This window comes from Stegodyphus dumicola, chromosome 11, assembly GCF_044657685.1.
Source record: "Stegodyphus dumicola isolate Sdum_Otavi_A_Nest chromosome 11, ASM4465768v1".
NCBI lineage: Eukaryota > Metazoa > Arthropoda > Arachnida > Araneae > Eresidae > Stegodyphus > Stegodyphus dumicola.
The window spans coordinates 82,386,593-82,404,167 of NC_140778.1; the positions used below are offsets into that span (position 1 = coordinate 82,386,593).

Here is a 17,575-nt window from a genome sequence, read left to right on the forward strand (position 1 = left end):
ATTATATAGAGATGCACTTTTTCAGGTTATCCTACACTGTGTCATTTTTTTTTAAATTTAAATAGCTGCAAATATTGTAAATTAATAAAATAACTGAAAACAAAAGTGTTTGTACACTTTTAAGAATTTGTAGACAAAGCACTGTAGCCCGGAATTGATTTCGAATATAAAGTCAACAAATATAAAGTTATTTTAAACAAATATAAAGTTTAAAAGTTTCAAATATAAAGAATATAAAGTTTTTTTAAACATTGACTTATTTTCCTTTTCTAAAATTGAAAATGTAAGAATGCATAGCTAAAACATGGCACATATGTGATCACACACCCAATATTTTCTTTATTTTTGATTTTTGGTAACATTAAAAAAAAGTTTGGCTTTATTCTTTACTTGCTTACTTCATTATATTTCATTCGTTATGTTATATTTAATATTTAAAATGGGTCATATTCATAAGGATACAATAAATAGCATTCAAACATTGATCAAGTTTAATCATAAGAGTGGAAAATTGACCCGGAATATCCTCTTAAAATAAAAATAAATAGAAATATTAATATATAAAATTTAGCGCATATGTGATAAAATGCCTTAAAGAAAAAAAATCTGATGAAAAATAAAGTAAGAAGAGATCGTCCAACAAAGTTAACAACGTGATCAGAGATTTATAGTGAGAAAATTTGTGAAAAATCCATGTTTGAGTGGTATAAAAACTTCTACAGAATTTACTGAAAAATTTTCTACTTCAGTTTCACCTCAAACTGTTCGATGAGTACTCATATCAGTCTGCACGGAACTATCACTTGCTCGAAGAAAAGTTTTTGCTGACGCAAAAAATAGAGATCTTCACAAAATCAATGGTAAATAAGGCCTAAGCATATCGGAATTATGTCATACTTGCAGATGAAAGCAAATTTAACATCTTTGGTTTCGATAGGCATATAATTGTATGGGGGAAAAAAATAAGGAAATCTATCCCAAGACCTTGACTGGAACAGTAAAGTCTGGCAGTGGGAGCTTTCTTTGTGTAGGGGTGCATGTCAGCATCAGGATTAGGTAATTTAGTATGTATTGATGGCATATTGAACCATATTCTTAATTTAAATATTTAAAAAGATAACTTAAAATTATTCTTCCAAAATTCAGGTATTGGAAACAACATTACTTTTTATCAAGTTAATGGTCTTAAGCGCATGGCCCTTCATGTTCGCTTTTGGTGTGTCTATAATTTTCCATAACCTGAAAACACCTTCTCAGTCACCATATTTAAACCCAATAGAACACACATTTGGAGAGAATTAGAGGTTAGACGATGAAGACACAGCATTAAATCGAAAACCGAACAAAAAAACAATAATGATGGAAGAATGAAGGAACATTGATGCAGATGTTACCTACCCCGAAAAAAACTGGTGAACTTTATGCCTAGACATTTAAAAGCTGTCATAAATGCTACATGATAACCTACAAAATGCTGATTGACAGAGACACTACAATATTTACTAATAAGTGCAGATTTCTTCAAAGTGTAAGAGGACTTTTGTGAGGTAACTTTTCTGTTACTTTTTGATTACTGATTAAAAACAAATTTTTTTACTATGTTCATAAATAATTAATGTAGTGTTGCTAAGAGAAATTTATAGATATTATTAAAAAATTCTCATTCTTAAATATTAATTTTTGTTAATGATTAAAGCAATATTTCACTGAAACTTGTAAGTATACGAACACTTTGGGGAGTCACTGTATATAATTTTGCTTATTAAAAAATAAACCAGTGTCAAGGTTTTATATATCATCATATAAGGTATTTCTCCTGCCTCCCTAGCGTGCCTTCATGGTGTAGTGGTTCTGCATGCTGAGCCGGTATTCCAGATGTCCGTGGTTCGATTCCCAGCTAAGGCAGTTGCTAATTTTTCATCTCTCCGGCTTACCAAAAAAAAAAAGAAAAATCCTAATGACTCTACAGTGGTGCCCGAGCTAAAAGGGTGTTGGATAATGATTCTAAACACCCAGGATTTGGCGACTGGGTCCCTTAAAAACCCCAGTCGCTCTTTAAAAGGGGGAGTATATAAGGTATTTCTCTCACCTTCCTAGTGTGCCTTCTTGGTTTAGTGGTTCTGCACACTGGCCAGTATTCCAGAGGACCATGGCTCGATTCCCGGTGAAGGCATTTGCTCATTTTTCAAGTTTCCTGCTTCCAAAAAATACCTAATGTCTCTACAATCATCTTTTTGAAAGAAAGAAGAGTTTATACTTCATCATTTTTCTGTTTATTCTTCATCATTTTACTTACTAGTTTTGGTTCCCTTTTCCCTAATGTTTATTGAAATTGCTTTCTTTATATGAAAGCAACTTCAGTGACACACAAATGACTTCATATAACACTCCATTCACTTCCTTTATATGAAAATTAGCATGGGTTTAGCATATGTATATTTTTAAAAATTTTATTAAATTAGGCTAAACAATGAACTACAGATGATGTAATACATATATAAGTATAACTTTTAGATTAGGTGGAAAATTAAATCTGAGGATTTCAAATAAAAATCAAAAAGTAAATTATTTTTGTACTAAAATACTGCTTGTTTGTTTTAGCAATAAGAGTCTAATACTTTTTTTCAGTTACAAAATATATATTAGTTATCAGCAAATTTTATTATACTGTATTAATAATACGATGATATAATTTGTTACATCATTTTTTAAGTATGAAATATATTGATTTAAAAATTATTAAATACAATTTCAGATATCTGAAAGTCTAATTATCAAATGCTTTTTTTTTTTGATTCAGTAAATTAAGCCTATTAAATTAATTGAATTTTTAACTGATTAGAATTTTAAAAAATTATACAATATAGTGCATGTTTTTGGAAAGCTAAGCACATTAAGATTAGAATTAATGTGTCAAATTAAGATTAAGATTTAATGTGTCAAAGTGCACTCTTGCTCAAAAAATAAGCAACAAAGGCAAAACATGGAATAAAACAAAAACTATTTAATGGATATACAATGAAATTGATCCAAGAAGTTGCTGTCATTACTAAACCACATAGCAAACAATAAAGCAAAGACATACAAAAACGCATGAATTATGACCATCACATCACTAGAGACCAAATGGGTTGGAAGAATGTGTAACGGAAACATCATGCTAATAATAGGTATAATACCTTCTAGTTAAAATGCATGCTTGGCAACGGCCAGTTGATGCCACTCAGTTTTGCTGGTTTGGATTGTCCTGCATCCCATATCTGCAGAGACATGTGACACCAGATGTCATGCTGTTAGTAATCTACGGCATCTTGCACATAGCAACAGGAAATAATGGTCTGCTATTGTGGTAATCGACCTGCATCCAGACCCACATCTTCTGCAAGGGTTTTGATCCCTTTCGTAACAATTCCACAGCATGCTGATGCAGGGGCGTAGCTAGAGGGGGGCAAGGGGGTACATTTGTCCCCGGGCACAGCATCCAAGGGGCGATATTACAAAATTTTAGAATTAAATGTTTTTTATCCTTGGCAAGCAGTAGGGATGCGAAATCTTCAGTTGTCCCTGGGCGCTGAAAACCCTAGCTACGACTCTGTACTGATGACACTACGTTGCACATTCAGCTCTATCACAACAGCGGATTATCTTGCACCAGCTTGCATCATCCTGACAGTCGTCCAATGCATTTCATTGTGAAAAATGGTGTCTTCGGCTCGTGCTTTCCATTTTCGCTTTCTCAGATTAGACGGACATATCGCTGCTTGCGGTCTGAAACATAAGTCTGGCATGCCTCTTTTTGTGGTATTGTGATGTGACTGCGGGATTGCATTTTATGCTAATTTTGGTTGACCATTTGCATTTAGTGATGCAAAATGTACCTAATGTATAAATTATGTTATAATTCCATTTTTTACGTTCATGCCTTTCTTTTTTTTTAGGATGATGATGCTTATTTTTTGAGCACGAGTGTAGTTGCTTGATGTTCTTTGTTTAATTCACGAATCATTGCTTAATCACCAATCATTGTTTAATTCACGAATCATTTTTTAATTCATGAATCATTGCAACAAGTATTCCTTTTATAAAAGCGGACTAAACAAATATGATGATGCTTCTTGAATAAGTTCTCCATAATTACTTTTTCTACTTTAGTTTTTTTATTACTTTATTATGTCCTCTAAAATTACTTTTTCATATTAATATACAGTGCAAATACAATCAATCATTTTCTATTAACTTTATAGCATACATTTAAAAAAAATTCTCTAAATGAAGTAAAATGTTTTCTAGAATGTAACATGCAATATATTTAACTATATAAGCTTTGTTTAAATAAAACATAAAATGAAAATTAAAATTTGTTATTTTCATTTTATAGTAAATACATATTTTTGCCTATAATAAAGAGTATTTAATGGTCAATTAATTATATATCCAGTCTATGCTGATTTTTGCGTTATCTAGATGAGCTGAATTTCTGTCAATCTTGATATTGGAATGCTACTCTAATTATTTTTATGTGAAATATAGTAACTGAATTATAAATAATTTTTATTCATATAGCAGAAGTTTCAGAAAAAGATTATATTATTAAAAGCAATGAATTTACCAGCCAGTGGTCTGAAAAGTGGGCATCATCTTTAGTTGATGATATAGCATTTTACATATCAATTACACTTGCAGCCTGGTAAGGATAATTTCAATTAAAAATGGTCTAATTTTCTGCTTTTCCACTCCGAGTGTGTTTATTTTAATGTTCTCCTGAATAATTTCTTCTTTCTTCATAAAACATGAATAATGAAAAAAACTTAAAATTGTTTATATTTTTCCTCTAGAACAGCACTTCTTCCAGTCATGACCTTTTTTTATCATCGAGATCTTTTTTGCAACCCCAGATATTAAATAAAAATATAAAAATAAATATATTCCTATAAATGATTTATTTTTGATAAATAATATGAAAAGAAGTAGCTTCAGGTTTTGTTTAAAGTACTATATGAAAATTAAGGAAAAGGAATCATATTTTAATGAGACAAATATGCTTGCTTTTTGCTGTATAATAAACTAAATTTTGGTACAATATTTGAACACTACTGGACTCGTTTAATGATCTTTAATGTTTTTTACCATTGAATGGTATTTGAATATTTGGATTTAAAAAGGATAAAGTAAGGATATAGTGCTGAATGACAAAAGAACATTTAATATCATCTCAGAAATTCTGGGAAATCTAATTTTAGTCAAAATTTAGAATTCAATCATGGATTTTTGTGGAAACTCAAGTTTTTAAATTTTTGATAACTCAATAAATTCCTCTTGGGTTTTATATGACAAGTGATTAATCTCATTAATGTCAAAGAATTATGCTTTTTGTATTCAGGATGACTTTTTGAAATCAGAATTTGATATAAAGCATTTGCAAAATTGTATTTCAGGGTTTTTAAGTAACCTATAGTAATTTTTGTAGTTAAAGTTTTATAATTTTTTTTCAATTATATAATTGTTGGTAGTTTAAAGCCTTTCAAATCAATTGTATCCCACTTTGATCTTCTAAATGTAGATCTTTCTTGTAAAATCTTCAATTTTATTATTTGAAGTAAATATATTACTATTTTTTCCTTGAAGAAACACATCGAAATCATTTAGTTTCTCAAAAATATCACAGCTTCGATAGAAATAAATCATTTTGAAAAACAGCAGCAAGATGAGTTTTTTTGTTCTATTAAGACTATAGTAATTACATCTTTTTTTTTTTTTAAATAGTCCAGTATTATTTCCACGCATTACTTTAGGATACTGTATTATCAAGTAAGCAGCTTTTAGCACTTTACCTAATAAAATAGTTTAACAAAATCTTTGAGTTTAGAATTAACCAACAGAAAGATAAAAGGTTAAAGTTTTCCCAATGATTTTACTGGTTTTTAAATTTCATTTCTTTCATGTCCTTGTGGTTTCGGTTCTAATTTTTTTACTATTTTATATATGTGCATATATATATACATACATATATATATATAATATATATATATGTAAGATAAAAAATATTAATGCAAACTTCTAATTTTAATTGGCTATAACCTCTTTTATTATTCATTTATTTGGAGACTTCATCTCTCTGTCTTAGAAATAATGCCATAAGTCTAAACTGCATCATTCAAATTAATCATGCGATCTGACACATCGCTTAATGCAGATTCATCTTGACCAAACTAAATCTGAAACTTTTGACTCCCTCTCTTCTTCCTCTGAAGTATTGTGACACTATACCTCTCTTCTCATTTATGCTCTCATACTGTTAAGATGCTTCTGCTATCATCTAATGTTCGCTTCCATTGCCATAATATCAAAAATGTTTTGGAAATAGGCACAATTGGAGTGCCAAGTGAATTGTGGCCAGTGTGAATTTAAATAAACATGGAATTTAATCCGACTCAACTGCTTCTTCAAAATAGATGGATGCTCTAAGCATCAAATATCTATGCCATCAGTATTTTTACAACATCTCAGTGTTCTTGCATCAGTGCTTCCAAAATTTGTGTTTTCATATCTTGACATACATATATATGTGTATATATATATACACACACATTGCATTTCACAATTACTGTAATTTCCGGAAGAAACGCCCAGGTGTTTACATATTTAAAACTTAAATTTTCAGCGGGTGCGGCGTTTCGGTGCACTAAAAATAAAATATTTCCTATGATGGTCATTGTACATAATTTGAATAACTTTGTCATTGTACATAGTTTAGATGGCCTTGTCACTGTACATAGACTGGTGCTGTTCCCACAGAAAAGACCACTCAGTTGCTTTTTGCGAACATTATTTTGTTTACATTCTTTCCCTTGAATGGACCTACATGCCTTATTCACCCTAAACGGGATCTCAGAACAATAACATTCTTCCCCCTTTCAAATCAGCATTCTCATCATTTTGAATAGTCTCTCTCCTCTGCCATTCGATGAATCTTCCAGGACCCATCCTCTCCCCACCCCTGCCTTTTCTGCAATTTTTTTCTAAGGCGGATACGACTCCACCTGCCTCGCAAAAACAAACTCTGACGTATTTCCCCTTCAGCATGAATCGATTTTTCTTGGCATTCTGCCAGATACAGATCAGTTTGGGTACAAGTACTTGTTGGATAGTTTTTAAGTAAGAAGGGAGTGGAAAATTTTTGAAAATGGCACCTAAATGGCACAGAAGCTATACTGCTGGTTTTAAGCTTAATGTAATTTCATGTACTGAGCAAATTGGAAATAGAACAGCAGCTCGAGAGTTTGAAGTAGACGAGAGATGTATTCGATGTTGGAGAACTGAAAAAGAATAACTTAAAAATATGCCACAACAGAAACGAGCCAAAAGAAGTGGTACTGTAAGGTGGCCAAATCTAGAGGACGACCTTGCAAACTGGATAAAGGAGCAACAAGGAAAGGGAATGGCAATTTCGACTGTAAAAATTCGCTTACAAATAACAAAACAACAAAACAAAATTTATAGCAAAACAAATTAAAGTAAATGATTTCAAAGGAGGGCCTTGCTGTTGTAGCAAATTTATGAAAAGAAAAAATATTTCTGCGCATACTAGAACAACAGTCGGGCAACAATTACCAAAGTACTGGCAGGATAAAAGGCATCTTTTCTAAAATATGTGACAGATATTATTGACAAAAAAAAAAAAAATCTTCGGTCACAGATAATAAATATTGTTGTGGTTTTTTTCTTCTGACACCAGTTGTTACCTTATTTTCTTCCTTCATGTTCGTACGGGGTTCGTAGATTTGGAGTGAATAACTACGACACTTGATGAAGTATCGAAACACACTTTATTGGCTAGTATTCTCAGGCCAGCTCCAAAACATGTTTTAACAGTTGTCGATGAACTACTATAAACACGCTGACATATTCAGCGATACAGCCTCTAGGTTATTAGGCTATTACGGTGGAGACGGCTTCACGGCAAAACACTAGAATACAATTCGTGACTCTGCTTGATCGTTCTCGGAACTCCACGTACTCTCGAGACTCTCCACACTACAACTCGCAATGCACTCGATGACACACAGAGCACAGCTCCTAACTCTTTGGTTCAGTCGTTCCCGGAGCTCAACACGCTCTCTCGATGATGCACTAACCGCAATACACTACGAGACTCTTTCAATGCACTCGGCACGCGCTGACCGTCAACTCGATTGTCTCCGCACGGACTAACTAGATGAGACACACTAACTCGATGCTCTAGACGAGACACACACTTGATACTAACTATCTCGCACTCTATCTGAGGCACTCTGACTCTCACCCTCTTGGTGAAGCACACTCTCTAGACGATGCACTAACTGCGATACACGATGAGACTCTTTCGATGCACTCGACGACCCACTCGGCACTTGCTGCCTGGCTGTCAACTCGATCAACTCCGCACGGACTGACTAACACGAGACACTATCTCGCACTCTCGGCAAGACGCTCTCTCTCTCACACTATATGCGAGACACACACTCTGACTGCGGACCAGCAGGGTTTATATAGCTTTCGGCTTGTGTTTGAGAAGATTCTAGGCTAAACCAGTAGGACTTCTTTCCAGAAGGTTCTCCAACCATCCATGATGTATTACCAAATAGCAACCCTGCCTTCCCTTGCCATTTTATGACACCCCTAAAACTTCTTTGGGGGAAGCCATCTTACCGCACCTGTACATTTCGTAACAATATGGATGAAACGCCGTTAGCTTTCGACTCTCCTGCAAACAGAACTGTTGATGACACTGGTGCAAAAACTGTACAGTGGTGGCCAAAATTGTAGACACTTTTGAAAATTTTTATGTTTTTGAACTTTGTGTGCTTATAGAAAACGTTACGTCTCACAAAATGCAAACTTGTATATATCATTTTAAAGACAATTTATTACTGAATTCAATACGAAACACAAAATTCAATTATTTGAAATACAGAAAATGTTAAACGATAATAGTTATCGATATACATTAGATAGTGATGATTGCAGTGAGTTATCAGTACTTAGTAGGGTACCCTTTATTTTTGATTACAGCTTCACATTGACATTTCATTGAGCTGACAAGAGTTTTAAGCTCTTCTTTTGTTATTACATGATGCCAGGAAACAATTATATCCTCAATTAGTTACCTTTTATTTGATGGGCACCTCATTTGGACAAGAGTTTTCAAACGGTGCCACAAATTTTCGATAGTATTGAGGTCAGGACTGTTTCCTGGCCATGACAACAATTTAATGCTCTTTGTACGAAACCACTCTTTCGATATTTTGGCCGTGTGGCAAGGAGCAGAATCCTGCTGAAAAATAAACGAAGCATTCTTGGGAAAGAGATCTCTGATGGAAGGTAGAAGGTTCTAGAATAGTGTCAATGTATTTTCTGGCAATCAGTGTCCCATCGATGACATGAAGGCGACCAATACCATCTGCTGATATGCATGACCAAATCATAACAGTAACTGGGTTCTTCACGGTTGCTTGAATGCAATCAGGATGTAGCTCTTCTCCTATTCTACATCTTACATATTTTCACCATGGACCTTATAAGAAATAGACTAACCCAGTGGGCGGGGCGTGCGTCACTGACATGTACACGATGCGTTGAAATAAATAAGGTAAAATTAAACAAGATCTGATTTTTTTTTTTTTTTTTTTTTTTTTTTTTTTTTTTTTTTTTTCAATTTAAAGAAAATTTTCAGGCAGTGATTTTCCAAACTATAATAACATTCAAAACGATCATATTTATTTGATTATATGATCATTAAATTATTTATTAACATTAAAGTGGATTAGTCATTTTAATAATTCATAAAATTCGGAGCATAAAATTTTCTGAGCGTAATGAAGGGGGGGAAGATAAAATAAAATCTAGAAGCACTCAGATTTTATATTATGCCCAAAGGGAACCTTTTTTAAAGTTTTGTGTGTTACCTATATTTATTGAATATCATGTTCTTCACCCGTAAACCACATACATTTGAAAGCAGCATATCTTTAGAATTTCCGCACTGGAGATAAAACTGTTATTTCCCGTACAGTGCTACCGAATAATGATATCTTAGTTTCATCACTCCATATAACTTGTGACCACTGATCATCTGTCCAATTAATGTGTTCCTTTGCCCACTGTAGTCTTTTTTTTCGTTTCTGAAAATTAAGATAAGGCTTTTTTCGTGGAATTCTACCTCTCAGTCCAACATCTGTTAATCTTCTCCTGATTGTTCTTGAACTGACAGAAACACCAGCATCATTCAGATCACTTCTGATGGCCGCTGATGACATTTTTCTATCTTGGAGACATACTCTTTTTATTTCTCTGTCATCAATAGATGTGGTGCATCTTTTTTGGCCTTTTCTTTCTTTGTTTTTCATTGAATTTGTCTCCTGATATCGTAAACAAAACTTTCGGACTTCAGATGTAGTCACTGAACCACCCACCTGTCTTGCAATTTCAGCGTAGGAAAGACCACTTTCTCGTAACACAATATTACATCTCTTTCTAGGTGTCCAATCTACTCTTTTATTTGATGTCATTGCTTCTTGAGTAAATATTAAAAATTTTTACCAAAATTCCTACTTGTAATTGCAGTGTATAAGAAACAGGTCCTCCTTCTACAGAACAAAGCAAAATAATGAATTGTTTCAAGTGTAAACATGATGTCAGCTTCTACTGGCAGTTACTAACATTTGATTGGTTCTCAGAACAAGAACAGTGATTGGCCAGGAAAGCTAGACACTTCATAACACTTCATGACTACATACTTACAAACCCCTTCATAACTGTGTTTTTTATTTATATTAAAGTACATATAACTTTTTTGTATTGCAAATAATTGAATTTTGTGTTTCGTATTGAATTCAGTAATAAATTCTCTTTAAAATTATATATACAAGTTTGCATTTTGCAATACGTAACATTTTCTATAAGCGTACAAAGTTCAAAAACATAAAAATTTCCAAAAGTGTCCACAATTTGGGCCACCACTGTATCTGTGCTTATGACAGGGCATGAAAGAACGTCATTTACATGTGTATTAGCTTGTGCCTCAAACATTGACAAGCTAAAGCCGATGATCACTTTTAAACGAAAAACTATTCTGAAGCGAGATTTTCAATAATGACATAATTATTTGTGCAAATGAGAATGGCGTGATGTGCGAAACAATCATGCATGAGTGGCTACAAAAAGGTTGACAGTGTCGTAAGGGATCTTTTTTCCAACCAAAAGGGTTATTGATAATGGATTCCATGCATGCTCATTTACTTGAGTCATTGAAAACCAGATGTCAAAAATTGTCTACGACCATAGCAATAATTCCTGGTGGTTTGACAAAAATCTTACTACCATTAGATTTGTCAGGTAATAAATCCTTCAAAGCTGAAATCCGAAAGCGGTGGGAGTGTTGAATGAGTGAAGGTTTGCATACGTATACCAAAAGCAGTAAAATGCATAGAGCATCTTATGAAGTTGCAAAGTGGGTAGGAAGTGCGTGGGAATCGGTAAAAACATCATCAATAATAGCAGGGTTCAAAGAAGCTGAAATTATATCCTTAGATAAAGAGATTGTAAACCAAAAGGATGAATGTGACGACTTGGACTTAGATCAGGATTTACTAAATCTTTTTAATTTAGATAGTGAAGAATCAGATTTTGATGGCTTCATATGATGTATAGTTTGCTGTAATTACTTTTGTAAGTAAAATTTAAAATTTCCTTTTGTCATCCAAATTTAATATTTCATAGTTGCGACATTTTTTATAATACAAATATGGACTTCTTTAGTGAGTAAATACAAGTATATTCGTGAATGTAAATATATTTTCAGCATTTCTTACCTTTAATTTACTTTTGAGTTATAGTTTCATTTCATGCATTTTTCTTATTTGATATGTCGTATATCAGGACATAGGTTGAGATTTTGCATCTATACAGCCCACAACAATGTCACGCACAATTTAATCTATTGCGGCGTTTCTCTGTAATTTTAATTTTTTCCCCGCCATTTTTCTCGAGTGCGGTGTTTACGCTGATGCGGCCTTTCTTCCAGAAATTACGGCAAGTGTGCTTTTGTTTCCCAATTCATTATTTTTTGCATTTTTAATCACTGTTACTTTTTGTCTGTTTTGAAGTTTTTGTTTTATTATTACTATTATTATAACTTATTTTTAAAAATGAGCCATGAAAACTAAACACATATTATTATGTTTGTTGTGAGATTGGTGGAAGTTTCTTATTAGATACAAATCACATCATTTGCTTTTACTGCTCTGATTGGCTTAGTAGCTCATAGGAACTTAAATACGAACCTTCCTATGTAGATGAAATGGTGTCAGGTGACATGTCTGCATGGGAGACTTGTTCGGAAATATGTCTCCTCATGTAGACAGACTTTACACATGTCAATATCCTGTCTGCACTTTCATGCTTTTAAATTATTTTCATTCAAATACAGATATAAAGATCACTTTTAGCAATAAATAAATTCACACAAGTATACTCATAGTTCAACATAATAAAAGTATCTTTACTTTGTTGTGATCTTCCAAGTATTATATGAATAGACATGTTTTTGAATTCTAAACATTTCGTTATATCTATAATTTTGAGAAATAAATGCTCTATTGTAGTATGCCAAGAATTAAGCCCCTTCTTGCACGAAAATTGCCTAAACATTGCATTCATTTCCTGAAAAAATAACAATATCCACATACATATCTTAAAACCATATGTGTTTTCATTTAAGTGTTTTATCTTAGTTATAATTTTTATTATTATTATTATTCTATCAGGTGTTTTCATTCAGAAACCATTTATAATTGGAATCAAGGAAAGAGATTTTTTAAAAAGTGTTTTACTCTGGCACATAATATATCTAGAAGACTAAATCTAATGACATATTGGGATGTCGGAGGTTTTCTTATTCTTTTGTGGTTAAAAATGAAGCAATCAGAAAATGATGATATACAAGCTTTTAACAATAAACAAGCAAAAGTCTTATCTGTAAGTATTTCTTTATTTCTGTGATGTATCATTGAAAATTTTCAGAAAAGAAATCTTATGAGATTTCAAAGGGCTTGTGCACAGTATATGTATTTCAAGTATTTTGTAAAAACATACTGATCATCTGGTGACAGTTTTTTAAAATTTCAATTATGTATCATATCTGTGAACCAAGGTAATGCATGTAGTGAATCAACAAAATATATTAGCAAAAGTATGTAATAAACTGCCAGATCTGCATAGTAAGTCACATGACCACCACTAGATTTACTTTATAGCTAACATATTCATACAGTAGTATCCATTTTGTAATAAAAAAGAATTAAAAAATTTATTTGAACAAAATTCTTGCAAGTATATACGTATAACCAACTGCTGGATTCGTACAGCAGAACACATGGCAATACTAGATTCCCTCACTATGCAGTACATACTGAAAGTAATAACAGTGTTGTAATAAAGGAAGAATAGAAAAAATTGTTTTAATAATTTTTTATTATTATTTGGAATGGTACATACTTTTATTATTCACATTGGCACCAGCAGCATTGATGCAGTTACTGAATGGATATAAATCTTTATACATGGTGATTTAAAACTCTTAAGCAAAACTTTAAAAAGTGACAAAATATACCTAAACAAGCATTTTGTGTCATATGAGCATCATTCAAGTAATAAAATTATAAAGAATAACAGTGACAGAATGGAAAAGTTAATCAATATGGTCATTGCCATACAAATGGCAAAAACACCAGGCACTTTTTTAATACCAGAAGTGGCAAATGAAATCCTTGCAACAAATTCCTCATTGGAATCAAGAGGGTATCATAGACAAAGCTTTTCAAGTGGCTCCATGAGAAGAAGTTGAGATGAGACTAGGTTTCATCACTAAGTGAGAAAGACTGGAGATGTCTTCTCCGGTGTTTCTAACCTAATGATGACACCACCCCAACCAACCATTGTCCTGCATATGTTGCATCCAAAAAAATTCATGAAATGAGGTGGTATTCCCCTATATTCAAACAACAAATGTGTTTTAGTATTTACTTGGAACAAAGTTGGTAATTCTGGCGAGGTTTGCTGTAAAACTATTACACATAACCTCCCGTTCAGTCAGCTTGGCAAAAGCTATGGACCAATTAAATCGTAAAATTTAATTAATGAAAAATTCTAGTCAAAACACTTACTGAGAAATGCCATTGGTATGAATTTGGAGATGTGGAATGTGAATAATTGTTTACACACACGAGAATCACAATAATTAAAAATTCCCTCCCATGCATTTGTCATTGAATTAAGTATGTGCAACAAAATCTGGTTGTTCTGAAATCATTTTATAAACTTCATTTTAGGAGGTTTTTAGGAGCATAGTAAAATAGGCACTTTTGTTCAGACACCCTACACATATGAAATTTTTGGATGAGGCTCTCTCAATGCCCTGTTGGTAAAGATTTTATGGAGAATTTCTTGAATAGCTGGCAACTTGCTAAAATTCTCGCAGTTTCTCATCCCCACCACCTGTTAATATGCATATTTCAAGTTCCAATCTGAATCCTTGAAGAATCATTGTATAATTGTCATCAAAATGACTCGCTGATCTACTAAATTTTCAATTATTAGCAAAGAAAAATATGAATCCAGCATTTCCCCAAACTTAAATACCCCCCTCCGAAAAGCAAAATAACGAATTACTTTAAAAAGTGTTGAGAAACCAAAAAGTTAAGTATCTTTCTGAAAGGATGTAGCAAAATATAAATTAACCCTTTAAGCTGCAAGGCCGTATATATACGGTTTAGAATATTTTTTTGTGATATCTGCAAGAACGTATATATGTGTGCATATTAAAATATGTCAAAGAAATTAAGGCAATATATCAAAAGTATACAAATCCAGATATGAAATACAAGGAGAGTTTTCACATTAAAATCAAAAAAATAATTTGTTCTCATAATAGTTTTGCGAAATTTGTGCTTTTTCAGAGAAAAAGCTCAGAGGGTTAACGTCTAATGAATTAAAAAGCATCATACTTTTTGCTTTGCTAATGAAATTGTATTCATATTCTGAATTATTTCAAAACTTTAACCCTTGCAGTAGTATTCTTTTTACCACCAATGGGTTCAAAAATTCAGGAAGGAGAATAAAGTCTCTCTGACCAGTCCCATCGCAAAATAAGGGAAGAAAGGGTTTTGTTTGTTTGTTACATTTATTCATTTATGAACATGTTCAACTTATTATTTCTTCAAATAAAAAACATATACATATGTTTTTTCACAGGACTTGTCAAACGTGGAGAAGAAAATTAAAACATATTTCCCAATATATTTGAAGCAGCATAAACAGCTGGTGAAAAGTATACGCACTTTAAAGCCAAAGAAAAAGCTGAAAAGCATTTATTAATTATTTAAGTTCTACTCAAGTGTTTGCTGTCCCCATTTTATTTATTTTATAGTATATTTATCAATTTTAGTATCAAATATTTCTGATTTTATGTATGTACTTATAAGTAAATCTAGTCAAAAAGAATGAGATTGTCTAATTCATTATCTAATACTGGTAGTAATAAAACATTTTCCACCATATTTTAGATTATTCTGTAATTGACTTGAAAAGTGTCTTTCAAGAAGCTTTACTTCAAATTTACTCTTACAATATTTTGCATAATAAAAACCATAATTGTTTCTACCAAATATTTTTTTTTTATTTATTACACATATATTAATATTCATTCCTTTTTATTTCAAGTTAATCTAATATTTTAAGATTGAATACATTTATTTTTTAATTGCTGAATATATAAATGATTGAACAAAATAAATAATTCAGAAAGATTTTTTTTAAAACTAACTTCAATAAAAGTAGTCTTCAAATAGCTCAATAATTTGTTCTATTAGCAAGATTTTAAAATTTCATTACATTACATTGATATTTTTAACACCCATAATTCTGTGAAAGGTAAAATATTTTACTTTTATCTTTAACTGCCTTCTGTCATGTAATTAAAATAGGTTATTTAAAATAAAAGTTAAATAACATCCATATAGGTTTTTATTATATATAAAACAACAGAAACTAAACCTATAAAAATGAAGGAATAAAATGTATCACAGGTGGTATTACATACCCATTATAAAAGGTCTGAAATTTTATTGTTTCTAAAAGATTATGCAATTAAATATTTCTTGACCTATTGGTCATTCATTTGTGGTTCCACTTTCAAAAATGAATAAAATAAGCTAAACTTTTGGACAATTCTGGCAATGTGAATTTATTTAATTAAACAAAAAATTCTAATTTTTATACATCTCTTCTACAAAGTTTCAATCAGCAAATCATCTTTTATCCTATCAAAAATCCTTTTCTGGAAAATAAAATTAACTACCTATTCACTAAATAAAATAATACTCTTTATTGAAGGCATCTGATCAACAGCATGCATGTAACATACCAACAATCACTGAATTTTTAAAGGTCTACAAAAAACTGGTTCTTGAAATGCATGAAGTCTATTAATATTTTCCATATTTATTTATTTTTAATTCTGCCAACAGGTGGCACCTTTATATTTACTTGTTGCAACATATATAAATAAACATTAATCACTTTACCTTCACTTGCATCATTCTCACTTTTAAGCAATCAAAAATATCCCCCCCCCCACATATAAACTAACATATGAATCACTTATGGCCTATGCGCTCAACCAATTGAAATAAAATTATAGATATTGTTACTTGTGTGCTCGAGATTGAGAGGATTTAAAACACTAGAGCTCTCACAATAAAGGTTACAGTGAAGAAAATTACAAAATTTTTGAATGGCAACACCTACTTTTTTTTTTTTTTTTTTCTTTCTTTCTTTTTTGTGCAAATTGATCAGAACATTAAAAAACTACAAATGGCATTGAAATGATACATGCATGACAAAAATTCCCAGCATAAAAAATTTGCAAAGAGCACCACTATAAAAGACTGACGATCATATAAGAGAGGAAAGGGAAAAAACTTTTATTGGAATTACGAGTTTTCAATGTGCCCATCTTCACAGACAATAACGCATTACATATGGGATATTGTTGACAACAATAGTAAACGTGACATCACAAAAGGAATATATAGCTTCATGTTTTATGAAATTTTTCAACTCTGACAAATCTCATGGATTTGATGTATACACCTTCAGGTAAGAACCAGAATCCATCAGGAGATTACAGTGGCCACAAAACTCAAAGTTCATATCTTTCGAAGTGCTGTTGCAGCACTTACCAATCACATAGAGGGACATGTGGAGAGGCACCATCTGCATTCATCTAACTAACGATAGTTTGTTGCTGAAATTGCATAATTCTGCAACACTACTGTATACAGAGCACTTGTGCTGGAGCATGTTTTCATACCTATGGAAGTGACCTCTTCAAAGAAGTACGGACCAAGAATGAATGTGCTTGTGATGCCGCACCACAGTCATTTTAACTGCATGTAAAAGCACTGATGCCATATCATGGAGATTTTCATCAGCCCAGTGAATGCAGTTCTTGGAGTTTATGCTCTCCGCTAAGGAGAAA

At 32.1% G+C, this 17,575-nt stretch overlaps 1 protein-coding gene across 9 annotated transcripts in view; it reads left to right on the forward strand.

Annotated features, from left to right (window-relative positions):
* The window catches only part of LOC118184600 (adenylate cyclase type 10-like), a 195,434-nt gene extending 179,894 nt beyond the window's left edge, over positions 1-15,540 (forward strand). For 4 of the 9 annotated variants that reach the window (XM_085826919.1, XM_085826921.1, XM_085826922.1 and 1 more), the window contains exons 33-35: positions 4,564-4,687; positions 12,804-13,014; positions 15,289-15,540. In XM_085826919.1, the coding sequence (XP_085683045.1) occupies positions 4,564-4,687; positions 12,804-13,014; positions 15,289-15,411 (458 nt within the window). In that variant the 3' untranslated portion in view covers positions 15,412-15,540. Of the gene's footprint in view, positions 1-4,563; positions 4,688-12,803; positions 13,015-15,288 lie in introns of those variants that run through there. The other 5 variants (XM_085826920.1, XR_015044053.1, XR_015044054.1 and 2 more) reach the window with 5 other exon arrangements.
* The last annotated feature ends 2,035 nt before the right edge of the window (positions 15,541-17,575 follow it).